Source organism: Salvelinus alpinus, chromosome 38 (assembly GCF_045679555.1).
Source record: "Salvelinus alpinus chromosome 38, SLU_Salpinus.1, whole genome shotgun sequence".
Lineage (NCBI taxonomy): Eukaryota > Metazoa > Chordata > Actinopteri > Salmoniformes > Salmonidae > Salvelinus > Salvelinus alpinus.
In genome coordinates this window covers 3066564-3090590 of record NC_092123.1, presented here as the reverse complement: position 1 = coordinate 3090590, position 24027 = coordinate 3066564, and the positions used below count along the sequence as shown (strand labels likewise).

The following is a 24027-nucleotide window of genomic DNA, read 5'->3' as shown; positions in this document are numbered from 1 at the left end:
TTTGTTATGTTAATAGGCTCTGGTATCTTACCTTTGGAAGCTGTGGCATAGAAATCAAATCAAATCAAATTTTATTAGTCACATACACATGGTTAGCAGATGTTAATGCGAGTGTAGCGAAATGCTTGTGCTTCTAGTTCCGACAATGCAGTAATAACCAACAGTAATCTAACCTAACAATTCCACACTACTACCTTACACACACACACAAGTGTAAGGGATAAAGAATATGTACATAAAGATATATGGATGAGTGGTGGTACAGAACGGCATGGCAGATGCAGTAGATGGTATAGAGTACGGTATATACATATGAGATGAGTACTGTAGGGTATGTAAACATAAAGTGGCATAGTTTAAAGTGGCTAGTGGTACATGTATTGCATAAAGATGGCAAGATGCAGTAGATGATATAGAGTACAGTATATATACATATGAGATGGGTAATGTAGGGTATGTAAACATTGTATTAAGTGGCATTGCTTAAAGTGGCTAGTGGTACATTTTTACATAATTTCCATCAATTCCCATTTTTAAAGTGGCTGGAGTTGAGTCAGTATGTTGGCAGCGGCCGCTAAATGTTAGTGGTGGCTGTTTAACAGTCTGATGGCCTTGAGATAGAAGCTGTTTTTCAGTCTCTCGGTCCCTGCTTTGATGCACCTGTACTGACCTCGCCTTCTGGATGATAGCGGGGTGAACAGGCAGTGGCTTGGGTGGTTGTTGTCCTTGATGATCTTTATGGCCTTCCTGTGACATCGGGTGGTGTAGGTGTCCTGGAGGGCAGGTAGTTTGCCCCTGGTGATGCGTTCTGCAGACCTCACTACCCTCTGGAGAGCCTTACGGTTGTGGGCGGAGCAGTTGCCGTACCAGGCGGTGATACAGCCCGACAGGATGCTCTCGATTGTGCATCTGTAGAAGTTTGTGAGTGCTTTTGGTGACAAGCCGAATTTCTTCAGCCTCCTGAGGTTGAAGAGGCGCTGCTGCGCCTTCTTCACAACGCTGTCTGTGTGGGTGGACCAGTTCAGTTTGTCCGTGATGTGTACACCGAGGAACTTAAAACTTTCCACCTTCTCCACTACTGACCCGTCGATGTGGATAGGGGGGTGCTCCCTCTGCTGTTTCCTGAAGTCCACAATCATCTCCTTTGTTTTGTTGACGTTGAGTATGAGGTTATTTTCCTGACACCACACTCCGAGGGCCCTCACCTCCTCCCTGTAGGCCGTCTCGTCGTTGTTGGTGATCAAGCCTACCACTGTAGTGTCATCCGCAAACTTGATGATTGAGTTGGAGGCGTGCATGGCCACGCAGTCGTGGGTGAACAGGGAGTACAGGAGAGGGCTCAGAACGCACCCTTGTGGGGCCCCAGTGTTGAGGATCAGCGGGGTGGAGATGTTGTTACCTACCCTCACCACCTGGGGGCGGCCCGTCAGGAAGTCCAGGACCCAGTTGCACAGGGCGGGGTCGAGACCCAGGGTCTCGAGCTTGATGACGAGTTTGGAGGGTACTATGGTGTTAAATGCTGAGCTGTAATCGATGAACAGCATTCTCACATGGGTATTCCTCTTGTCCAGATGGGTTAGGGCAGTGTGCAGTGTGGTTGCGATTGCGTCGTCTGTGGACCTATTGGGTCGGTAAGCAAATTGGAGTGGGTCTAGGGTGTCCGGTAGGGTGGAGGTGATATGGTCCTTGACTAGTCTCTCAAAGCACTTCATGATGACGGAAGTGAGTGCTACGGGGCGGTAGTCGTTTAGCTCAGTTACCTTAGCTTTCTTGGGAACAGGAACAATGGTGGCCCTCTTGAAGCATGTGGGAACAGCAGACTGGGATAAGGATTGATTGAATATGTCCGTAAACACACCAGCCAGCTGGTCTGCGCATGCTCTGAGGACGCGGCTGGGAATGCCGTCTGGGCCTGCAGCCTTGCGAGGGTTAACACGTTTAAATGTTTTACTCACCTCGGCTGCAGTGAAGGAGAGCCCGCAGGTTTTGGTAGGGGGCCGTGTCAGTGGCACTGTATTGTCCTCAAAGCGGGCAAAAAAGTTGTTTAGCCTGTCTGGGAGCAAGACATCCTGGTCCTCGACGGGGCTGGTTTTCTTTTTGTAATCCGTGATTGACTGTAGACCCTGCCACATACCTCTTGTGTCTGAGCTGTTGAATTTCGACTCGATTTTGTCTCTGTACTGAGACTTGGCCTGTTTGATTGCCTTGCGGAGAGAATAGCTACACTGTTTGTATTCGGTCATGCTTCCGGTCACCTTGCCCTGGTTAAAAGCAGTGGTTCGCGCTTTCAGTTTCACGCGAATGCTGCCGTCAATCCACGGTTTCTGGTTTGGGAATGTTTTTATCGTTGCTGTGGGTACGACATCGTCAATGCACTTCCTAATGAACTCGCTCACCGAATCAGCATATTCGTCAATATTGTTGTTGGACGCGATGCGGAACATATTCCAATCTGCGTGATCGAAGCAGTCTTGAAGCGTGGATTCAGATTGGTCGGACCAGCGTTGAACAGACCTGAGCGCGGGAGCTTGTTGTTTGAGTTTTTGTTTGTAGGCTGGAATCAACAAAATGGAGTCGTGGTCAGCTTTTCCGAAAGGGGGGCGGGGGAGGGCCTTATAAGCGTCGCGGAAATTAGTGTAACAATGGTCTAGTGTTTTTCCAGCCCTGGTAGCACAATCGATATGCTGATAGAATTTAGGGAGTTTTGTTTTTAGATTAGCCTTGTTAAAATCCCCAGCTACGATGAATGCAGCCTCAGGGTGTGTGGTTTCCAGTTTACAAAGAGTCAGATAAAGTTCGTTCAGGGCCATCGATGTGTCTGCTTGGGGGGGAATGTATACGGCTGTGATTATGATTGACGAGAATTCCCTTGGTAGATAATGCGGTCGACATTTGATTGTGAGGAGTTCTAGATCAGGTGAACAGAACGACTTGAGTTCTTGTGTGTTGTTATGATGATCACACCACTTCTCGTTAATCATAAGGCATACCCCCCCGCCCCTCTTCTTACCGGAAAGATGTTTGTTTCTGTCGGCGCGATGCATGGAGAAACCAGCTGGCTGCACCGACTCCGTTAGCGTCCCTTGAGTTAGCCATGTTTCCGTGAAGCAGAGCACGTTGCAATCCCTGATGTCTCTCTGGAATGCTACCCGTGCTCGGATTTCATCAACCTTATTGTCAAGAGACTGGACATTGGCGAGTAGTATGCTAGGGAGTGTGTATGCATAGAGCCAGTGTCCAGGGGCAGGTTCTGAGGTGCTTCCACCAGCTGCAGGCCTGAAAACATCAAAGAGTTTTAGAATTAAGCGACATGATAGGAATAATACAACCACTGTTATCTGTAGCTCATTTCCATGTCTGTTGTATTACTAATACACTGTTGTCGTATGGTTCTACACCGTCTAACCGAAGTGCTGTAGATTCACTGTTTTCCAATCACGTTAAGTGCTGATTACATTCTAGTCTGATTAGATTGTCAAATGATGCAATATGGAAAAGCTCAGCAGTGACCGGAAATGTTTTGAGTGTAGCATTGACTTGTGCTCAGAGATGATTGTGAATGAAGTGTGGCTGATTACCAAAGTGAATTAACTAGCATTACTCAGCATCTGTGAGTATAGCCCTGACTCTCATGTTTTACCAGCTTAACACTGGCACCCAGAACCTCCTATGTCACCTCATGTTATTTGGCAAAAAGATTAAGCCTATAACCCCCTGGACAGAAACATGTTATTTTGGGAACACTCACTAAGCGAATAGTACATAGACACAGTATAAATGCACACACACACACACACCATCAACCCTCTTGAGACCCTCGACCCCACAACCAGTATTTCTCCTACAACAAACCTAGCCATTATCAGGACGGTCTGTTGGGTCAACAACAGTGTTCCTCTCGGCAGCTGTGTGAGAGTCAGTATTTATCTGACCACATGCATGAGGAAGCATCCTTGTAAAAAAATAAAAACGGGACTAAAACAATAAAGCTATCTGGGTAGTCAGGGAACGTGAATTCATAAAAATTGTGATTGGCCACATTAGTTGCCATGGTGACTGTCTGATGAAGTTAGCCTCATGAAGCTGCTGTGTGTTTATTTAAGGATTCATCCTGTTGCAGCAGGAGGAAGGCAGGACGCCAGAGGCCTGTTATATAAGAGTTGTAGCTTTTTAAAAATTCTAATGTGGTTCTATGTACAGATTGGTCGTTTTGACATGGTGGAATGGTCACTGGGACAAATTCACCACTCGTGTGTTAGGCCCTTTAAAAAAACAGCACTCTTGATGTGCAAAGGAATGGTTCTCTTTATACTGTAAATACATGTGCATATTAAGTCGTTTGGACCATGATAGTTTGTTGGTGATGTGGACACCAAGGAACTTGAAACTCTCGACCCGCTCCACTACAGCCCCGTCGATGTTAATGGGGGCCTTATCGGCCCGACTTCATCTCTCTCTCTCTCTCTCTTTCTCTCTCGCTTTCTCTCTCTCTCTCTCTCGCTCTCTCTCTCTTACTCGCTCTCTCTCTCTCTCTCTTTCTCTCTCTCTCTCTCTCTCTCTCGCTTTCTCTCTCTCTCTCTCTCTCTCTCTCTCTCTCTCTCTCTCTCTCTCTCTCTCTCTCTCTCTCGCTTTCTCTCTCTCTCTCTCTCTCTCTCGCTTTCTCTCTCTCGCTCTCTCTCTCTCTCTCTCTCTCGCTTTCTCTATCTTTCTCTCTCTCCTCTCTCTTTATCTTTAACTCTTTCTCTCTCTCTTTATCTCTCTCTCCCTCTTTATCGTTCTCTTTCTCTCTCATCGTTCTCTCTCTCTCTCTCTCGCTTTCTCGCTTTCTCTCTCTCTCGCTTTCTCTCTCTCTCTTTATCTTTCTCTGTCTCTGTCTTCTATAGAGGACTGATGAGGAGGCGGTGCTGGACAGAGGGGGCACTCGCTCCATGCTCAACACCAACTTTGAGAAGGAGGAGCTGGAAGGTGAGTCAACATTAACAGCTTAAGGGATGCATCTCAATTAGTCTAAACCGGCTTTCTCCCCTTGTCTTCACCTCTACCTAACCCTATTCTGCTTTTGTGATATGAAGTCTGTGACTTCATATCACTTATGGGTGGAAGGAGAAGACACAAGTAGACAAGGACCGGGAGCAGGTTAAGGAAACTGGGATGCACCCTGTGACCTTTCTCAGACACTCACGGTTGCCATGATTATTTGTTCTGCCTGCAGTGGAAACTGTGACTCTGTATTTGCTCTGGTGTAGTATTCCCTGCTGCCCCATAAGGAGAACCAATGGATTTGTGAGAGAGGACACTGTAGTGAAAACAGGGAATACACACACACACACAAACGCAATAATGTTTAATACGTGTGCCACTTTCATGCCACAGAGAGCAGGATGGGAGAGAACAGACGTTCCATCACACCCGGAAGTTCACAGGCGTGAGGGATGTTTTAGAGAAAACCTCCCATCTTGACTCACAGACTGTAAGCTGCAGCCAGGGTCCTCCGGGGTCCTCAGTGTTTCAACCAGGCATGTCCTAGGCTGCCCTATTGTCTTTCATAATAGTCTCTACCACACATTCAAAGGGAGATATACTCTATTGCACTGTGATATACCATGTTAGATGTTTTGTTGATGTTAGTGTGTTGCCGGCTGACTCAGAGGTTCATTTTGTTGTTGTTGTTGTTGTTGTTGTTGTGACTGTAACAGGCCACACGCTAAGGCTGTCACACATGACGTTTCAGGGAGACATATTGCTAGAATCATCCTGTCCTTGACTTACTGCCTTAGTTTCTGGGCATGGTTGTTTTTGTTAAACAGTACTTCCACTGAGTAGTGCTGTTAGAGCAAGCCTGGAGGTAGGGACAGAGATATGACAGAGAGATGAGTTGCCAGGGTCTTGTCCATGTCACCATGTGCACCCTAGCTCTCCCAGAGTTGGTTTGAGACCTATAGGGCAGGCCATTTTGGTTGTTCTAGCTCAGCATTGGAGTCAGAATAGATTATGCTCACCATGGCAGAGAGAGAGAGTAAGGAACAGGGAAGAGAGTGTGGCATATAACGAGGGAGAGAGAAAGATGGAGGGGGGGTGAGAACGAGAGAGAGTGCGAAAGGGTGTGTTATCATTGCAGTGATTCAGTATTTCATTTCCATCTGACACTAAATTGTCATTTATTTTGTGTGAATCTGACCTAAGTTATTTTTTTTCTTCCATCAGGGCCATGCGTTTTAACAAATGCATCACATTTTAAAAGTACATTTTAGTAAATGCATTTATTGTAGGCCCTGTGGTTGTAGGCCCTACATTTCTGGGGTTATAGGGATTATAGTTTGCCACGTTTTCATCGTGTCCCCAGGCCACCGGACTCTTTACATCGGGGTCCATGTTCCCCTGGGGAGGAAGTCCCACCGACGTCACCGTCACCATGGCGGCCACAACAAAAACAGCAGGAAGAGATCCAAAGAGAGGGAATCTGGGGTGGACGGCGATGGCAGAGAATCACCCTCCCACAGTAAGTCTATGGGGGGAGTGTGCTGCAAAGAAGGTTCCCTGTGAAAATGTGACCAAACAACACTCTTTGAAAAAGAGTTCCAAAAGGGTTCTTTAGCTGTCCTCATAGGAAAACCCTTTTTGGTTAAATGTAAAACCCTTTTTGGTTCCGTGTAGAACCATTTTGGGTTCCATGCAGAACCCTCTGTGGAAAGGGTTCCACATGGAACCCAAACCGGTTCTATTTGGAACCAAAAGGGTTTTACCTGGAACCAACAAGGGTTTTACATGGAACCAAAAGGGTTTTACCTGGAACCAACAAGGGTTTTACCTGGAACCAAAAGGGGTTTACCTGGAACCAACAAGGGTTTTACCTGGAACCAACAAGGGTTTTACTTGGAACCAACAAGGGTTTTACTTGGAACCAACAAGGGTTTTACCTTGAACCAACAAGGGTTCATCCCAAAAAAATTATCTAAGAGTGAACTGTAAGTCTATGGGGGCAGTGTACTGACAAAATGTTCCCAGTGAAAATGTGTGACTTGTCATTTGTTCTTGTTTCTCTGTCATTGACACTAGTCAGGTCTCAGATCTCTGTGTGCTCTTGCCAACTATCATTAATGAGCCAAAAGAGAACAGAAGATGTGATCCTGATTCAATAACGCAATGGTTCTGCAAATATACAAGGGTTATGCAAATATTGGAATTATATCACTTTGGACTAAAATCCTTTTTTTTCTCAAGTTGCTAAGCAACTGCTATTTGTCTATCCTGACAAATAGTTGCTAGCTCATGTCAAATTTCTTAAACTAAATCGGTGACCCCGCACAAAATCCATCTGCATAATGACCGTTGATATTACCGCGAGGCCAGATCGTTGGCAAGAGTGCAGAACAGACTGGCACCCAGGCTACATTGATTGGTGTCTCTTCACACCACTTCTCTGCACTCCTCTCTCTCTCTCGCTCTCTCTCGCTCTCTCTTTCTCTCTCTTTTTTATCCCTTTCTTTCTCTCCATCTCTCTTTTTCTCTCTCGCTCTCTTTCTCTCGCTTTCTCTCTATCTGTCTCTCTTTCTCTCTCTCTTTCTCTCTTTCTCTCTCCACCCTCTTTCTCATTTTCCACCCTCTCCCGTTCTTCCCCCCTCTCCACCCCCCCAACTCTCTCCTCCTCTTCCACTACCCCTCTACAGCAGACACTCCTGCCCAGAGGGTGCAGTTCCTGCTGGGGACAGAGGATGGTGATGAGGAGCACATATCTCACGCCCTCTTCACTGAGCTGGATGAGATCTGCCTGAGAGAGGGCGAGGACGCAGAGTGGAAGGAGACCGCCAGGTAACCAATCGCACGACCCGCTTCAGCTCCACAGCCAATCAGGTGTCCGTTTTTGTCTTATGCGTATCTGTTTGTGTGTGTAGGTGGCTGAAGTTTGAGGAGGACGTGGAGGATGGAGGCGAGCGTTGGAGCAAGCCCTACGTAGCCACCCTGTCTCTTCATAGCCTGTTTGAACTGAGGAGCTGCATCCTCAACGGCACCGTGCTGCTGGACATGAGAGCCAACTCACTGGAGGAGATCGCCGGTACGTAGAGTGGCGCTGGATTGGAGGGTGGCCAGAAGGTTGCCGGTTCAAATCCGAGGGTCGACGGGGAAAATCTGACGGGAATGAGTCTGCAACTGGAGAGTTACTGGAGTTAGAATATCAGGTGCCAACTACTGCCGTTGTGCTCTTGAGCAAGGCAGTCAACCCCTAACCAATCTATGTGTGTGTTCTCTCAGATATGGTCCTGGACCAGCATGAGGTGTCGGGCGCGGTGGGGGAGGACGTGAGGAGGAGGATCCGGGAGGCGCTCCTGAAGCAGCACCACCACCAGAACCACAAGAAGCTGGCCAACCGCATCCCCATCGTACGCTCCTTCGCCGACATCGGCAAGAAGCATTCCGAGCCCCACTCCATGGACAAGAACGGTGAGCTCACCAACCAACCAACCAACCAACCAATCACACACCAACCAACCAACCAATCACACACCAACCAACCAACCAATCACACACCAACCAATCACACACCAACCACAGTATTGTGGCTTTTCTGATTGTTGTGCTGTATTGTCTCTGTGTAACTTGCTGTGTTGTCCGATTACTATCTACATTCTCTCCTTTTGTGTGGGTGTGTGTGTGTGTGTCTGTGAGTGTGTGTCTTTATGTATGTGTGTGTCTTTGTGTGTGTGTGTGTGTGTTTGTGTTGTTTGCATGTATATATGTGTGTATATATATGTCTGCTTGTGTCTGTGTGCATGTTTGTGTGTTCGTTTACACATCCAGTCGACAGCTCCCTCCTCTTTTGCACCTTTAAGACGAAGACACCCCCCAAGACTGACACAAACACACGCAGACAGAACCTTCAGACAGGCCTTCTCCTGCCGGCCATGGCCTCTGTGTGTGTGCTGCCCTCCATGTGTGTCCACCTCCACCTCCACCACCACCACCCCTTCCCCATCTGTAAGACCCACCCCGTCAAAGCACCCCTGACGTGGCCGCCTCCACTCAGATCCAGACAGCCAATCCCTGCCTTGTAGAGCTAAGCAGAGCACAGTTTGCTTCAGCTTCCACCAGGCTGTTGCCCAGGGTTACTGCCCTATCCCAACAATGGACCCAGACGAGGAGATCTATACAGGCAACGAGCCAGGACGCCTATAGTCTAGTCTGAGACTGGGCTTTTCTCAAATGGAACTCATTTAGATGTTACAAATACCAAAACCAATCATAAATCCACTTCATTACCTCCTGTACATCCATTAATAATCTCCACGTGTTTTCTCTAACCTCTTGGGCAGTACCAAACCTTCAAAAGTAAAATAGTACTACATGCAAATTCAACGTAGAAAGTGCATCGCTTTGATCACAAAGACTATCGTCAAGGCCTCATTCCTTCATTAATCTAGGTAGGATTAATCAATTGATGAATTTCATCTAGATTATAGTGTTACACTGAAAGCCTTAATCTGAATACTGTGCAGGATGTTGTCCAGTGAGAGTGACTAACAGTCTGGCTCTCTCCTGTCCTGATGTCTCCCAGGTCAGACAGTCTCTCCCCAGTCCCAGCCAGCCACCACAGAGGGCAAGGAACATGTCAGTCGGGAGAACAGCCATGTGGACTTCAGCAAGGTAAGTCCCCACTCATCTAGCCTGGTTGCACCATATTTCTATGTTCCGTATAGCCAACTCCTATGGTTGTTGTAATACCAAGGTTGGCTACCAGGCTACCAGGTCACCCAAACGTTTCCACTAAGCACAATGCTACTTTTCATCGACATACAGTACATTAGCAAGGAGCTACATTACTGTGACTATGCTAACCACCAGTTAGTATGTGTTAGACCAGTGCATTTACTATGCTGTGTGACCCACTCAAAGCGTTTAGCCATTTCTCTGTAGCTCAGTGAATAATAAACCCACTGATTCTAGTCACAACCCAGTATCTAGCCAAACATCTGCTGTAGCCTATATATGACAGATTTCTCAGTGGGCCTATCCATGATCCCCTGGCCCTCATTTCAGTCGACCCTATTTAGCATATTTTCCTATCTCCTATTAGCTAAATAGGATTATCATGTCTGTAGATTGACCTCCACTTCATGAAGAAGATTCCCCCCGGTGCAGAGGCATCCAACGTCCTGGTGGGGGAGCTAGAGTTCCTGGAGCAGCCCGTGGTGGCCTTTGTCCGTCTGTGTCCCGCCGTGCTGCTCAACGGCCTGGCTGAGGTCCCCATCACCACCAGGTCAGACACACACGCTCTCATTTTATTAAAATATTGTTGTTTAATGATGATTGCGGTTAATACTATGAATTTTATTTGTTCGTAACTAAATTGGGATTGGTGTTTTTGCATTGAGTACGTTCCTGAGTGGATGCACTCTATTCAGGTGAAACCATGGTTAAAACCTTCTTCTGTGTTCTCCCTCAGGTTCCTGTTCATTCTGCTGGGGCCTCTGGGAAAAGGACCACAGTACCATGAGATTGGCCGATCCATCGCAACTCTGATGACAGACGAGGTAAGTAGCCACGTTGCAGGAGTCCTGTGTGTACTTTTCCATGCGTGGCCTTTGGTTATGTTAGCCAAGTTTAATAACACCTCATGATGACGCATACAGGTTAACCCCATTCCCTCTCTGCCCCCTCCCAGGTGTTCCATGACGTGGCGTATAAAGCCAAGGACAGGAACGACCTGGTGGCCGGCATCGATGAGTTCCTGGACCAGGTGACTGTGTTGCCACCTGGGGAGTGGGACCCCTCCATCAGGATAGAGCCGCCCAAAAACGTGCCCTCTCAGGTGAGCCTCTTCCTGGTGGTGTCTATGACATCACCCCTAACCAGAGACTTATTTTGAGTTGCTCTGACCCTGTGCCATCGTCTGTTAGTTTGCTTCCAACTGCATCACTGGCTAAACCCAATCTGAACTGTGCTCGGATTTAACGGCTGGTGTACCCCAAGGACGTGTTCTAATTCCCTCCGAATCCATTTGTTTTGTTTTTCTATTATCAGCTGTTTTTGGTACGTGCCAGGCGGCTTGTCCTTAAAAAATCAGTCCTGTGTTGTTGGAAGGAATGTTTTGCCTGACAGGCTATTTTAGGCCAATTCCTACTAGTGGAGAAAATAAATTATATAGCTATTTTTGGCAAATAAATATGTATTTTCCATCTGACCTCTGAACTCTTTACCACACAGGAAAAGCGCAAGGTCCCTCCTTTACTCAACGGAGATCTGGGAGAAGCAGAGGAACCTGGTGGCCATGGAGGCCCAGAGCTACAGCGCACAGGAAGGTAGGTTTGAGTGTGTGTGTGGTGGTTGTAAGTTGAAGGGAAGTGGTGTGTGTGTTTGGGCTGAGATTAGGCCGGCAAGCACTGTGAGTGTGATCTACAGCACTGTGAGTGTGATCTACATCACTGTGAATGTGATCTATAGCACTGTGAGTGTGATCTACAGCACTGTGAGTGTGATCTATAGCACTGTGAGTGTGATCTACAGCACTGTGAGTGTGATCTACAGCACTGTGAGTGTGATCTACAGCACTGTGAGTGTGATCTACAGCACTGTGAGTGTGATGTACAGCACTGTGAGTGTGATCTACAGCACTGTGGACCATCTTTGGTCCTCTCTGTCTTTGTCTTTCAGTCCCCTGTTTGTCTCCTCTCCGGCTCTCACTGTCCCCAGCAGTACATCTAGCCACCCTTAAAAAAAAACACACATCCTTATGGGTCTCTCTTGTTCCTCAAGCTCTGCGTTCACAAAACGAGCTGTGGTTGATTCATTGTGATACATGCATTTGGAATCATCCATGCATACTTTCCTACATAAGACCAGCATCACTTATTAAAATGTGCCTCGACAACCCTGGCGAAAACACTTTAGCTATTTTGGTAACACTTCATTGTACAATTTGATGTCCACATATAATGCACTAACTGTGTGCATTAACTAAGAGCCGATTTTGAATATTTTATTAAGCTATTATTAGTTCGTCATGTAACATGTCCACTTATAATACGAGCACTAAGTGTGCATTAACTAAGTGCTGACCTGAATCTGTTTTATAGGCGATAATTAGTTCAATAGTTAATAGCCTACAGCATTCGCTCGTAAGCATTTTGATCCTGTAAATAAAGTGTTGCCTAATCTCTGAAAATGCCTAATAAATACTTAACAGTGCAAAATAATGTATGAAATCATGAAGTATTAGTATCTTATTAGCAGTAGCTTATGAGTACTGACGGACACTCACAATACAATGTTACAACTTTATTAACAATACTTTATTGTAGGTGTCATGTGTTCTGGGTATCTACAGTAGTGTAGTAGAGTGTATCTAACGTGAGGAGGAAGCTGTAGTAGTGTGATACAGTATATTTAGAGGGAGGCAGTAGGCTATGTGTAGTTGTAGTAAGTGGATACTGTATGTCGTGGGTTTTGAAGTGATGTAGTTGTAAGAGATGCTCCCTGCTACAGTAGGTCTCTGAGGAACTCATCCTGACGTGTACAGTAGATTGGCCTGCAGCCCAGTTCTGCTGTGAGCTATGATCTCCCGGAGGGCCACAGCGTAGCATCCATCCCCGCTCGGATGAATTACCACTCAGTCATGCCCACCGTTACCCCGGCAACCGCCTCTGGCTAGGACGCCATGTGCTTCCTCTAACATCAGAATGTTTCCTCTCCCCAACCCTCCTCCTAGTGTGTGGCCTGTGGGAATGTGTTCAAAAAAATAAACATTTAAAAACACTATGTGTCATGAACGTCGTCAAGGAAATGACCGGACCAAGGTGCAGCGTGGTAAGCGTACATTCTTTTATTTTAAATGTCGCCAACACAAACAATAAACAACAAAACGAACGTGAAGCTCTGTAAGGCTATACATGCCACTACCAAAGACAACAACCCACAAATGAGAAAAGGAAAAAGGCTGCCTAAGTATGATTCCCAATCAGAGACAACGATAGACAGCTGTCCCGACCCCAGACTGGGGGGCCTGCAGCGAGGGTCCCCAGTCCGGGTTCGGTGACGAGGGTCCCCGCACCAGAGGTGTCACCAAAGTGGGGGGAGCCAGAGGTGGAGCGGGGTCTGCGTCCCGCACCGGAGCCGCCACCAAGATAGATGCCCACCCGGACCCTCCCCTATAGTGTCAGGTTTGCGGCCGGAGTCCGCACCTTTGGGGGGGGGGGGGGGGTACTGTCACGCCCTGACCGTAGAGATCCTTTTATTCTCTATGTTTGTTTGGTCAGGGTGTGACTCGGGTGGGAAAGTCTATGCTTTCTGGTTCTTTGTTTTTGGCCGGGTATGATTCTCAATGGGGACCCTCACTGCAGGCCCCGGACTGGGGACCCTCTCTGCAGGCCCCGGACTGGGGACCCTCGCTGCAGGCCCCGGACTGGCCCGTGGAGCAGGCACAGGACTGGGGACCCTCGCTGCAGGCCCCGGACTGGGGACCCTCTCTGCAGGCCCCGGACTGGCCAGTGGAGCAGGCACAGGACTCACCAGGCTGGGGAGACATACTGGAGGCCTGGTTCTTGGAGCAGGCACAGGACTCACCAGGCTAGGTGGACATACTGGAGGCCTGGTTCTTGGAGCAGGCACAGGACTCACCAGGCTGGGGAGACATACTGCAGGCCTGGTTCTTGGAGCAGGCACAGGACTCACCCGGCTGGGTAGACAAACTGGAGGCCTGGTCCGTGGAGCAGGCACAGGTCGAACCGGGCTGTGGGGGAGCACTGGAGATCTGGTGCTTAAAGCTGGCACCACTCATCCTGGCTGAATGCCCACTTTGGCCCGGCACGTGCGGAGCGCAGGCACAGGACGCACTGGGCTGTGATAGCGCACAGGAGACACAGTGCGCAGAGCCGGCGCAGGATGCCCTGGACCAAAGAGGCGCACCGGAGACCAGGAGCGCTGTCCTGGCACAATCCGTCCTAGCTGGATGCCCCTTCTAGCACGACACATACAGAGAGCTGGCTCAGAGCGCACTGGGCTGTGAACGCGCACTGGAGACACCGTGCGCTTCACCGCATAACACGGTGCCTGACCAGTACCACGCTCCCTACCGTGAGCACAGGGAGTTAGCTCCGCCAACCTCCATGTGTGCCCCCCCAGATTTTGGGGGAGAGTGGCCTCCCGGTCTTTCTTGCCAGCCGTGACCCTGTGTAACGCTGGGCACCTTTACTAGCTGCTTCTGCCTTCCTCGCTGTTTCCACCTGCTTCCACGGCAGGCGATCCTTTCCAGCCAGGATCTCCTCCCACGTCCAGGATCCCTTTCCTTCCAGAATGTCTTCCCATGTCCACTCTGTCTGCTCCTCCCGGCCACGTCGCTTGGTACGTTTGTGGTGGGTTGTTCTGTCACGAATGTCGTCAAGGAAATGACCGGACCAAGGTGCAGCGTGGTAAGCGTACATTCTTTTATTTTAAATGTCGCCAACACAAACAATAAACAACAAAACGAACGTGAAGCTCTGTAAGGCTATACATGCCACTACCAAAGACAACAACCCACAAATGAGAAAAGGAAAAAAGGCTGCCTAAGTATGATTCCCAATCAGAGACAACGATAGACAGCTGTCCCTGATTGAGAATCATACCCGGCCAAAAACAAAGAACCAGAAAGCATAGCCTTTCCCACCCGAGTCACACCCTGACCAAACAAACATAGAGAATAAAAGGATCTCTACGGTCAGGGCGTGACACTATGGTGCATACATTTTTCCATTGAAACTGAAAACTGAAAGGGAACACTCCTTTTTACTTCATGTGGTATTTGATGCTGGTTCACTAAGGTGGTGTTTGTGTTTGCACGTGTACATGCGCTAATGTGTGTGTCATGTCCAGGTTCTTTGGAGGGTTCTTCATGGACATCAAGCGCAAGGCGCCCCACTACCTGTCTGACTACACGGACGCTTTGAGCCTGCAGTGTCTGGCCTCCTTCCTTTTCCTCTACTGTGCCTGCATGTCTCCTGTCATCACCTTCGGAGGACTGCTGGGGGAAGCCACCGAGGGACGCATAGTAAGACACACCGCTCATACTACATGACACATCTTTGCTGCGTTAACAACATGTTATCACGAATGGCAGAAGAACAGACTTTCTGAAGGCCTACTTCATGTGTTTGTTGGTTTTTGCATTTCTGACGGAGTTCTGCACAACAATAAAGCACTTTTATATTCACACGTTAGGTAAGCACGATGGTGTCCTGATGAAGCTGAACTAAACGGATAGCTATGTTTTGGTTGCCGTATCCCCTAGTAGATAACCAACTTCAACAAATAAAGACTGCATAGACTCACAGGTGTAGTTATTATGAAAGTGCGATGTAACCTGTGGTCCATTAACCCATTACTGTCACTTCCCCTTTTGGCCAGAGTGCAATTGAGTCGCTGTTCGGAGCCTCCATGACGGGGATAGCCTACTCCCTGTTCGCTGGGCAGCCTCTCACCATCCTAGGCAGCACAGGCCCTGTTCTAGTCTTTGAGAAGATTCTCTTCAAATTCTGCAAGTGAGTTTGCCCCATTTCAGATACGTTGTCACGTTGTCTTAGGTGCTCTCATCACTGTGACGTGGCTACAGTACATTGTTCCTGGCATGTGGGAAGACTTTAAATATCCGGGTTGTTCTGAGGTTGTGTGTGTGTGTCCGTGTGTGTGTGTCGCTCGTGTGAAAATCGGTGACACCCTCGGCCCAAGAAGAAATGTCCTTTTGGGCTAATAGTTAAGACGTTGGTCTTCCGAGTGGGAGATGGGGGTTCGCGTCCCACCAGTTACACGTGTGTGTGTTTGTCAACAGGTACTATGACTATGGCTATATATGCGAACAGATCTGGAACCAGGCTAATTGGAAATATATTGGCAGACAGTGTTAGGTACAGTGTCTGTAGCACTGTACCACTGACATTTCATATGGACAGCTCCACTATAAATATATTTAATGTCAGTGACTCCATTTCCTCTCTGCAAAGATTTGGACAGAGTCAAAGTGCGTGCACGAGTGACTGGCTCATGCTGAATCATGTCTCTGTGAACCCAGTCATTCATGCACGCTCGCACTTTGGATTGCAGTCACATATTGTGTGTGCGTGTGTGTGCGCATGCGTGTGTGTGTGTGTGTCCATGTATGTAGGCATGACTAGGCATGACTTGCCTAGTTAAATAAAAAATGAAGAAATGTCCTTTTGGTCTAACGGTTAAGACGTTGGCCTTCCTAGTGGGATATGGGGGGGGGGGGGGGGGTTCGCGTCCTACCAAGTTACACGTGTGTGTGTTTGTCCACAGGGACTATGACCTGTCCTACCTCTCCCTGAGGGCCTGTATCGGTCTGTGGACGGCGTTCCTCTGCCTGGTCCTGGTGGCTACAGACGCTAGCTCCCTGGTCTGTTACATCACCCGCTTCACAGAGGAGGCCTTCGCCTCGCTCATCTGCATCATCTTCATCTACGAGGCCCTGGAGAAACTCATCCACCTGGGGGAACACTACCCCATCAACATGAACAACAACCTGCAGAAACTCACCCAGTACTCGTAAGTCATGGAAATAATGTTAGTTAGTGGAATTAATACTCGTAAGTGTATCAAATAGTCATAAGAGGAACTAGTATTCCTCTAACTACCAGTACTTGTAAGTGCAACTAGTAAACTTGTAGTACTCATAGGGGGAAGTAGTACTCCTTTAACTGCCAACAAACTAAACTAGTACTCGTAACCTGTAGTATAATCTTAGAAAAAAATCTGCTATCTAGAACCAAAAAGGGTTCTTCGGGTGTCCCCCCGGGAGAACTCTTTTGGGTACCATGTAGAACCCTTTCCACAGAGGGATTCTACATGGAACTCAAAAGGGTCGTACCAAAAAGGGTTCTCCTATGGGGACAGCCAAAGAACCCTTTTGGAACCCTTTTTCTAAGAGTGTACTCATTAATGGAACCACTAACTACCGCTAATCTTAATGGAACTAGTAGTGGTAGGAGTAAATTGTAGTTCTTTGTTTAAGTAGCATTCGTAAGTGTAAGTAGTACTCCACCTACAATACTGCAGGTGCAAAACAGTCCAGTTTTTTTGGGCCAAAACACAGACAGTAAACCAGAGTCCTGTACACAGCTTTAGTGTTAGCTAGCTACATCATCAAAGCACAGATGGGCAATATGGGCAGTTTATCCAGTTTTTCGGTAATGCTACAAGATTATTGTAGTAGGCTGAATAATCCCATGTGTAAACCCAGGGACATACATTAATACATTATGTAATTGTTCCAAGTCGATGTAATGTACGGTCAAGTTAATGTTTTCCGAACATTGGTGAAGTCATAGAGATGAATCCTTATGGGTCATTCCATGTCATTTCGTCAAGCCATGTCACCCACCATCTCAGATTGTTCTGAAATTGTTTCTGTAGTTAGAAACAGATAATATTAACATTCCTGAAACATTATTTTGTTGAAATATTATTTGATCTCTGAGAAATTAAGCTAATTGATTGCACCCAAATTGGCTGTTTTAATTTATAGGATTCATATAATCTTAAATAAATATAGTACCTAACATCCAATTTGGACCATAATTCTTCATAACAAAGAGTAAGACATGAGGAATCCAATAAAAGCCATCCACGGAACCCCCACATCCCACACCGAACTCACCCCAACAACCAGTATACAGTAACAGTTCTCTATGTCTGACACGTAGTACGGAGCTGCTGCTTGGAGAATTGCTTATTCATTCTTTGTAATGTATTCCCTGTGAATCTGGTGATGTCTTTTCCCCATTGTTCAGAGAAATTAGTCATTGAAGTCACTTGCATTCTATACCATAAATTAGTATGAACATACCAAGTTTTGCCTACTAGATGGCGCTGTTCCTGCTACTGCCACCACACCCTTTTATCCATTTTGCTGGTCTCTTGTGTTTATTAAATGGATCACAACATTTTCTTTGCTATTTTAGGTAGAAAACTAATTGCTTTTGCTCATATAAGTCCAATAAATTAAAATGGCCAATTTGGGTGCAATCCTTTAATTTCCCTGAGATCAAATTATATTTCAACAAAACAATATTTCAGGAACGCTAATCTTATACGTTTCTAACTACAAAAAAGATTTCAGAACAATCTGAGACAGTGGGTGTCAAAATCCTCTTTCTTGTGCTTTTTGAGGTGTAACGACTTATATAGTAGAGGACTTAAATCTGTTGACATGTGTAGACTGAGGCTGGAACATGACGGGTGTGTGTGTTTACTCGTGCACGTGTGTACGTACTTGTGCAAGTGTGTGTCTGCGGGCTTGTGTGTGTGTGTGTGTGTGTGTGTGTGTGTGTGTGTGTGTGTGTGTGTGTGTGTGTATGTGTGTGTGTATCCATGCATATGTGTGTTGTGCTCTGGCAGGTGTGCGTGTGTGGAGCCAAAGGCTCCCAGCAACTCCACTCTGAGGTACTGGGAGGACAGGAACATCACTGCATCAGAGGTCAACTGGACCAGCATGGAGGTCAAGGTAAAGAGGGGTTTGAAGCCTAAAAGCTCTTGGGTTTAGGGGGATGAGGCCATGCTTTGTAAGGTCACTGACTATCTCGTTCTGTAGCAGAGCACCAGCTGCACTGTGCAATCATCACATGAACTTCTAGAGGTCAGGAGTATTACAGTGCAGTGCAGGGTCAGGCACCATGGGGGACTATTGACCAATAACCACCCCCTGAAGTAATATGGATACATGATTGTTGTCTCTACTTTCTTGCCATTTGTGCTGTTGTCTGTGCCCAATAATGTTTGTACCGTGTTTTGTGCTGCTACCATGTTGTGCTGCTGCCATGATGTGTTGCTACCATGTTGTTGTCCTGTTGTGTTGCTACCATGCTGTGTTGCCATGTGTTGCTGCTTTCCTATGTTGTTGTCTTAGGTCTCTCTTTATGTAGTGTTGCGGTGTCTCTCTTGTCGTGTTGTAGTATTTTTTATTTTTTTTTAATCCCAGCCCCCGTCCCCGCAGGAGGCCTTTTGCCATTTGGGAGGCCGTCATTATAAATAAGAATTTGTTCTTAACTGACTTGCCTAGTTAAATGTGTAAAATGTAGCTAACACTCCTCACTCAATTACTTCTAAAACATCACTCATCAGCAAATTGCGACACATATTATATTGTGTAAATAAAGTGTCTTTTTCATGGTGAAACAGCTATCCCATGGAGAGGGATATGAGGCTATAGGGATAGTACAATGTGTTTCCCCAGAGGGAACAGAACAGCGTGACAGGATTAAAGACATGTAGGCAGGATTTCAACAGGATTTAACCATGTACAGTCACCGTAGAGAAACAGTCACCGTAGAGAAACAGTCACCGTAGAGCATTCTCTTAGTATTCACTGTGACTCTGTCACACGTATGCACACACACATGCATGCACATACTGTATGCACACCTGCGCACACACACACACACACACACACACACACACACACACACACACACACACACACACTATGGGATTGCAATCCAAAGTGCATGCGTGCGAGCATGAATGACTGGGTTCACACAGGCATGGTTCAGCATTGGCTCATGCACTTTGATTCTGTCCAAATCAGTGCATAGAGGACATTAAATATATTTATAGTGGAGCCATTCCTATGACATGTCAGTGGTGGAGTACTACAGAATATAAGCACTGTGCAACATGTACAAACATTTGACCTAACATTGAGTATGCCAATGCATTTCCAATTAGCCTGGTTCCAGATCTGTTAAGTGTGTAAAGCCTATGGTTGTGGCAACCATACAGTAAGAGTTGGCTATACACAGTGCAAACAGATCTGGGACCAGAGGCTAACTTCGACTGGGTCTTATTATCTTTCCTATCTAGGTAACTCATGCCTTACAGTGGCCGTGTCCAAATACTCATACTTGCTTTCTAAATAGCAGGCTTTTTGGGTATGCGAAAAAATAAAGTTTTATTGTATGTGAAATTTAAATAAATGTGTATGCTTTAAATGGCAGGATGTCAGACTCAGTTCGGCTTTTCATCAAGTAGAATTTGCTGCACACTATTGAGGAAGAGAATCGTCTTTTCACACCCACGTGTGTTTGACAACAGCTGATAATCAGAATAGGGGATGCGCTCTACAAACATAAACAAATAGCGGGGAACAAGCGCGATTGTGCATTAGATGATGACTTCTCAGTATGAATGAGTAGTATGTTGATGTTTGTATGTAGTACTGTTAGTACACAGTATGTAGTTGTAGTAGGCAAGATAGCCAGTCTATCCTGTTAACTTCATAGGAAACATATGGGGTATGGAGTTCCACTCACATATCTCTCTGTATCTGCTGTAGGAGTGCTTTGTGTTCCGAGGGGAGTTTGAGGGCAGCGCCTGTGGCCCCCACGGACCCTACATTCCTGACGTCCTCTTCTGGTCCGCGGTCCTCTTCTTCTCTACTGTCATCATGTCCGCTTTCCTCAAGGAGTTCAAGACCAGCCGCTACTTCCCCACCAAGGCACGTCCATCTACACCTCATGCTTCCTGAGTGCACGGAATGTGGACCGGTAGCCACATGTGCAGGGATTTCAATGATATTTGATTGATTGATGCTTGCCAAATAATCTCTCAGGCTTTGGTGGATGTATCCGTGTTCAACCGCCTACTGGTGCGTCATAATATGAAAATCTACCCATTCTATTTCAATGATGTGTCAATGTGTGCTGTGTGCTGCATGAGTAAGAATAGATTTTCCAGTATATTGACGCCTCCTTGTGGCATCTAAGAGATCCTACATTTACTTGCACTTTGTTATTATAATGATTATGATTGTTTGCCTTTATTTAACCAGGTAAGTCATTGAGAACACATTGTCTTTTACAACAACGACCTGAACAAGATAGATGGGAACAACCGTGCAGACAAGTGAAGACTTTACAGACAAAGCAGACAATTCATTTGTATTCAAATGACACTGAGCGATAGGAGATTGGCCATAAGCTCAGTTCCTAGTTTGACTGTGAGTTTCTCTTGCTCTTCAGGTGAGAGCCCAGATCAGTGACTTTGCTGTCTTCATCACCATCCTCACCATGGTCCTAGTGGACTATGCCCTGGGAATCCCCTCACCCAAACTGCAGGTCCCCAACAAGTTCAAGGTGAGTACACACACACACACACACACACACACACACACACACACACACACACACACACACACACACACACACACACACACACACACACACACACACACACACACACACTCAAGCACACACACACACACACACAAATCATGTTCACTCCCTCCCACAGCCAACCAGAGACGACCGTGGTTGGATAGTGAACCCAATAGGACGCAACCCGTGGTGGACCACTATAATCGCGGTCCTCCCTGCGCTGCTCTGCACCATCCTCATCTTCATGGACCAACAGATCACTGCTGTTATCATCAACAGGAAGGAGCACAAACTGAAGGTGATGGCTGCCAATTCAAGTCATTCTACTGTCAGCTTTTACTGCTATACAATGGTAAAAATGATCACAGCTAAAATGTGAAATTGAAAATGTAACAGGTCATTATTACAATATAATGAACAGTCAAAGCCCTGAAGGCTGGTTCTATTTTGGGGTTTTGACCAAACATTTTTTGAGGACTATTTAATTTCTGTCCCATTTGGCTATGGCTGCCATTTCAACTAAAGTCTTGCATACTGTTCCTCTTTTCTCCATAACTAAAGATCTGAACAGTATACAGTATATCTCCTTATTGTTCATGTATTATAGATATACTGCCTGTATATCTGCAATATGGATGCTATAACCCCACATCTCTGGTGCCCATCAACAGAAGGGTTGTGGCTACCACCTGGACCTGTTTGTGGTGGGGGTGATGCTGGGGGTGTGTTCTGTGATGGGCCTGCCCTGGTTCGTGGCAGCCACCGTGCTCTCCATCTCCCACGTCAACAGCCTGAAGCTGGAGTCAGAGTGCTCGGCCCCCGGGGAACAGCCCAAGTTCCTGGGGATCAGAGAGCAGCGCTTCACCGGTCTCATGATCTTCCTACTCATGGGCTGCTCCGTCTTCATGACCTCTGTCCTCAAGGTGAGGGAGGTGCGAGGTCAAAGGGCAGACCTCAGATATACATGAGATCAGTTACAACACACACACACTTTAGCACAGTCATGCACCCAAGCGCACGTGCATGAGCATACATACAGTAACTGTTGAAGTCTAAATGGAGAGCTGTCTGTCTGTTTCCAGTTTATCCCCATGCCTGTACTATATGGAGTGTTCTTGTACATGGGAGCGTCCTCGCTGAGAGGTATCCAGTTCTTTGACCGTCTCAAGCTGTTTGGCATGCCGGCCAAGCACCAGCCAGACTTCATCTACCTGAGACACGTCCCCCTGAGGAAGGTCCACCTCTTCACCATCATCCAGCTCAGCTGCCTGGTCTTGCTGTGGGTCATCAAGACCTCAAATTATGCCATCGTCTTCCCCATGATGGTAACGTGTGTGTGTGTGTGTGTGGACGGTGGGGTTGTGTTTGGGTGGGTAGGGTGGGCGTGTTGGTGGTGGAGGGGGGGTCTGTGTGTATGCGTGTGCACCAGAGATTGAGAAAGAGACGTTATGTCTGAGTATGTTGGCATTAATTTAGCTTTTATATTTAATTCAGTGTTCACCTTAAGCTTTACGTGCAGTAGGTACAGCACGTGTCGATGTCATTCACCACACTTAGTTGACAGGAGGAGAATGTAAGGAGGATTGCTTCTCTCCTCTAGGTGTTGGCTCTGGTGTTCATCCGTAAGCTTCTGGACTTCATGTTCACCAAGAAGGAGCTGAGCTGGCTGGACGACCTGATGCCTGAGTGGAAGAAGAAGAAACTAGAGGAAGGAGAAGAAGAAGAGGTATACAGTACTTGGTGCTCTTAAACATACTGAAGCTTTACAGATATGTTAGCACATTATGACTATCAATCATCTGGGCTTGTGGTGCAATGGTGTGTGATTTAACAGTCACTTTCTTCTCTCTCCAGGAGGAGCCCAGTATTATAGTGGAGGAGGAGGAGGAGGGGATAGTTACTTTGCCACTGGAAGGAAATTACAAGTAAGTCCAACTAACGAAACATCCAGAGACTGTTGGCACTAAAAAGTTAGTTAAAAAAAAACCCGGTACAGGTTTTGGTGACTAACTATATAGAGGGCCATGTTGCGCATGAGTTGTGTCAACACCGCGGCACAAGCACACTTTTTTAGTGCCAGCAACAGCAGACAGGATTTCAGCGAATTCAAGATCAGGGCCTAATCATCAACACATTTCAGAGGATGTCTTGACCATGAGAACATGCAGTGACTGACAGAGCGTACTTGGTTTTGTGTTTTGTAGGAGCGATCCCGCGACGGTGAACATTTCCGACGAGATGTCCAAAGGCTCCTTCGGGAACGTGTGGAATAGTATTAGTCCCAGTGACAACTCCAAGAAGGATCCAGGCTCCAAAAGGTTTGGAATGTCCACCAATCAATCAATCAATTAATACAAACCTTTCACCAAAAAATGCCATTTCATCTATTTATTGGACCTGTATATTAGCCGCAGGCCATTTTACTTGTCCAATCTCAACTACTGTCCTGTTTTCTATTGTTCATGATGTAAATACTGTAAAACATATTTAATGTGGATATCACAGGTGGATTTTGTCCTGCCCTTCGTTGTAGAGATATAGATGGTCATTAACTTCTATCTTGACTCCTATCCTTTCTCATTCCATTCCCATCATAAGCTCCCCTTCCTAACCTCTCAGAAGCTCATTATCCCAAAGGTAAGTGAATCCCAATCCTCAATGGCATGGTGTTACATATCTTGTCCCTCCATTGCAGTTTTCTTGAACCAATGTGCAGTTTATCATTGTATGATGTGGAGGTGACAGTGTGAACGTGATGGTCTTTTGTCGTGCAAGTGTGCCTGTAGTTTGAGTGTTGGACTTCAGTCTTAAGTACCCTGGAGCAACCTGTTATCTCTTGACCCATAAAGGTCCACAGTAGAAACCACCAACTCAAAGTTGGCACTAAACAAATGTTCCA

The 24027-nt window shown here is 46.7% G+C and overlaps 1 protein-coding gene across 1 annotated transcript in view; it reads left to right on the top strand.

Moving 5' to 3' along the window:
* LOC139566329 (sodium-driven chloride bicarbonate exchanger-like) overlaps positions 1 to 24027 on the top strand; it is a 41439-nt gene that overhangs the window by 15000 nt on the left and 2412 nt on the right. The window contains exons 3-25 of the mRNA XM_071387447.1: positions 4884 to 4965; positions 6344 to 6499; positions 7668 to 7809; positions 7893 to 8053; positions 8251 to 8439; positions 9551 to 9639; positions 10095 to 10252; positions 10439 to 10526; positions 10658 to 10804; positions 11200 to 11294; positions 14842 to 15016; positions 15373 to 15506; positions 16279 to 16524; positions 18376 to 18481; positions 20309 to 20470; positions 20994 to 21107; positions 21265 to 21426; positions 21800 to 22051; positions 22211 to 22453; positions 22729 to 22854; positions 22983 to 23053; positions 23333 to 23446; positions 23727 to 23765. Of these exons, the coding sequence (XP_071243548.1) occupies positions 4884 to 4965; positions 6344 to 6499; positions 7668 to 7809; positions 7893 to 8053; positions 8251 to 8439; positions 9551 to 9639; positions 10095 to 10252; positions 10439 to 10526; positions 10658 to 10804; positions 11200 to 11294; positions 14842 to 15016; positions 15373 to 15506; positions 16279 to 16524; positions 18376 to 18481; positions 20309 to 20470; positions 20994 to 21107; positions 21265 to 21426; positions 21800 to 22051; positions 22211 to 22453; positions 22729 to 22854; positions 22983 to 23053; positions 23333 to 23446; positions 23727 to 23739 (3225 nt within the window). The 3' untranslated portion in view covers positions 23740 to 23765. The remainder of the gene's footprint in view (positions 1 to 4883; positions 4966 to 6343; positions 6500 to 7667; positions 7810 to 7892; positions 8054 to 8250; positions 8440 to 9550; positions 9640 to 10094; positions 10253 to 10438; positions 10527 to 10657; positions 10805 to 11199; positions 11295 to 14841; positions 15017 to 15372; positions 15507 to 16278; positions 16525 to 18375; positions 18482 to 20308; positions 20471 to 20993; positions 21108 to 21264; positions 21427 to 21799; positions 22052 to 22210; positions 22454 to 22728; positions 22855 to 22982; positions 23054 to 23332; positions 23447 to 23726; positions 23766 to 24027) is intronic.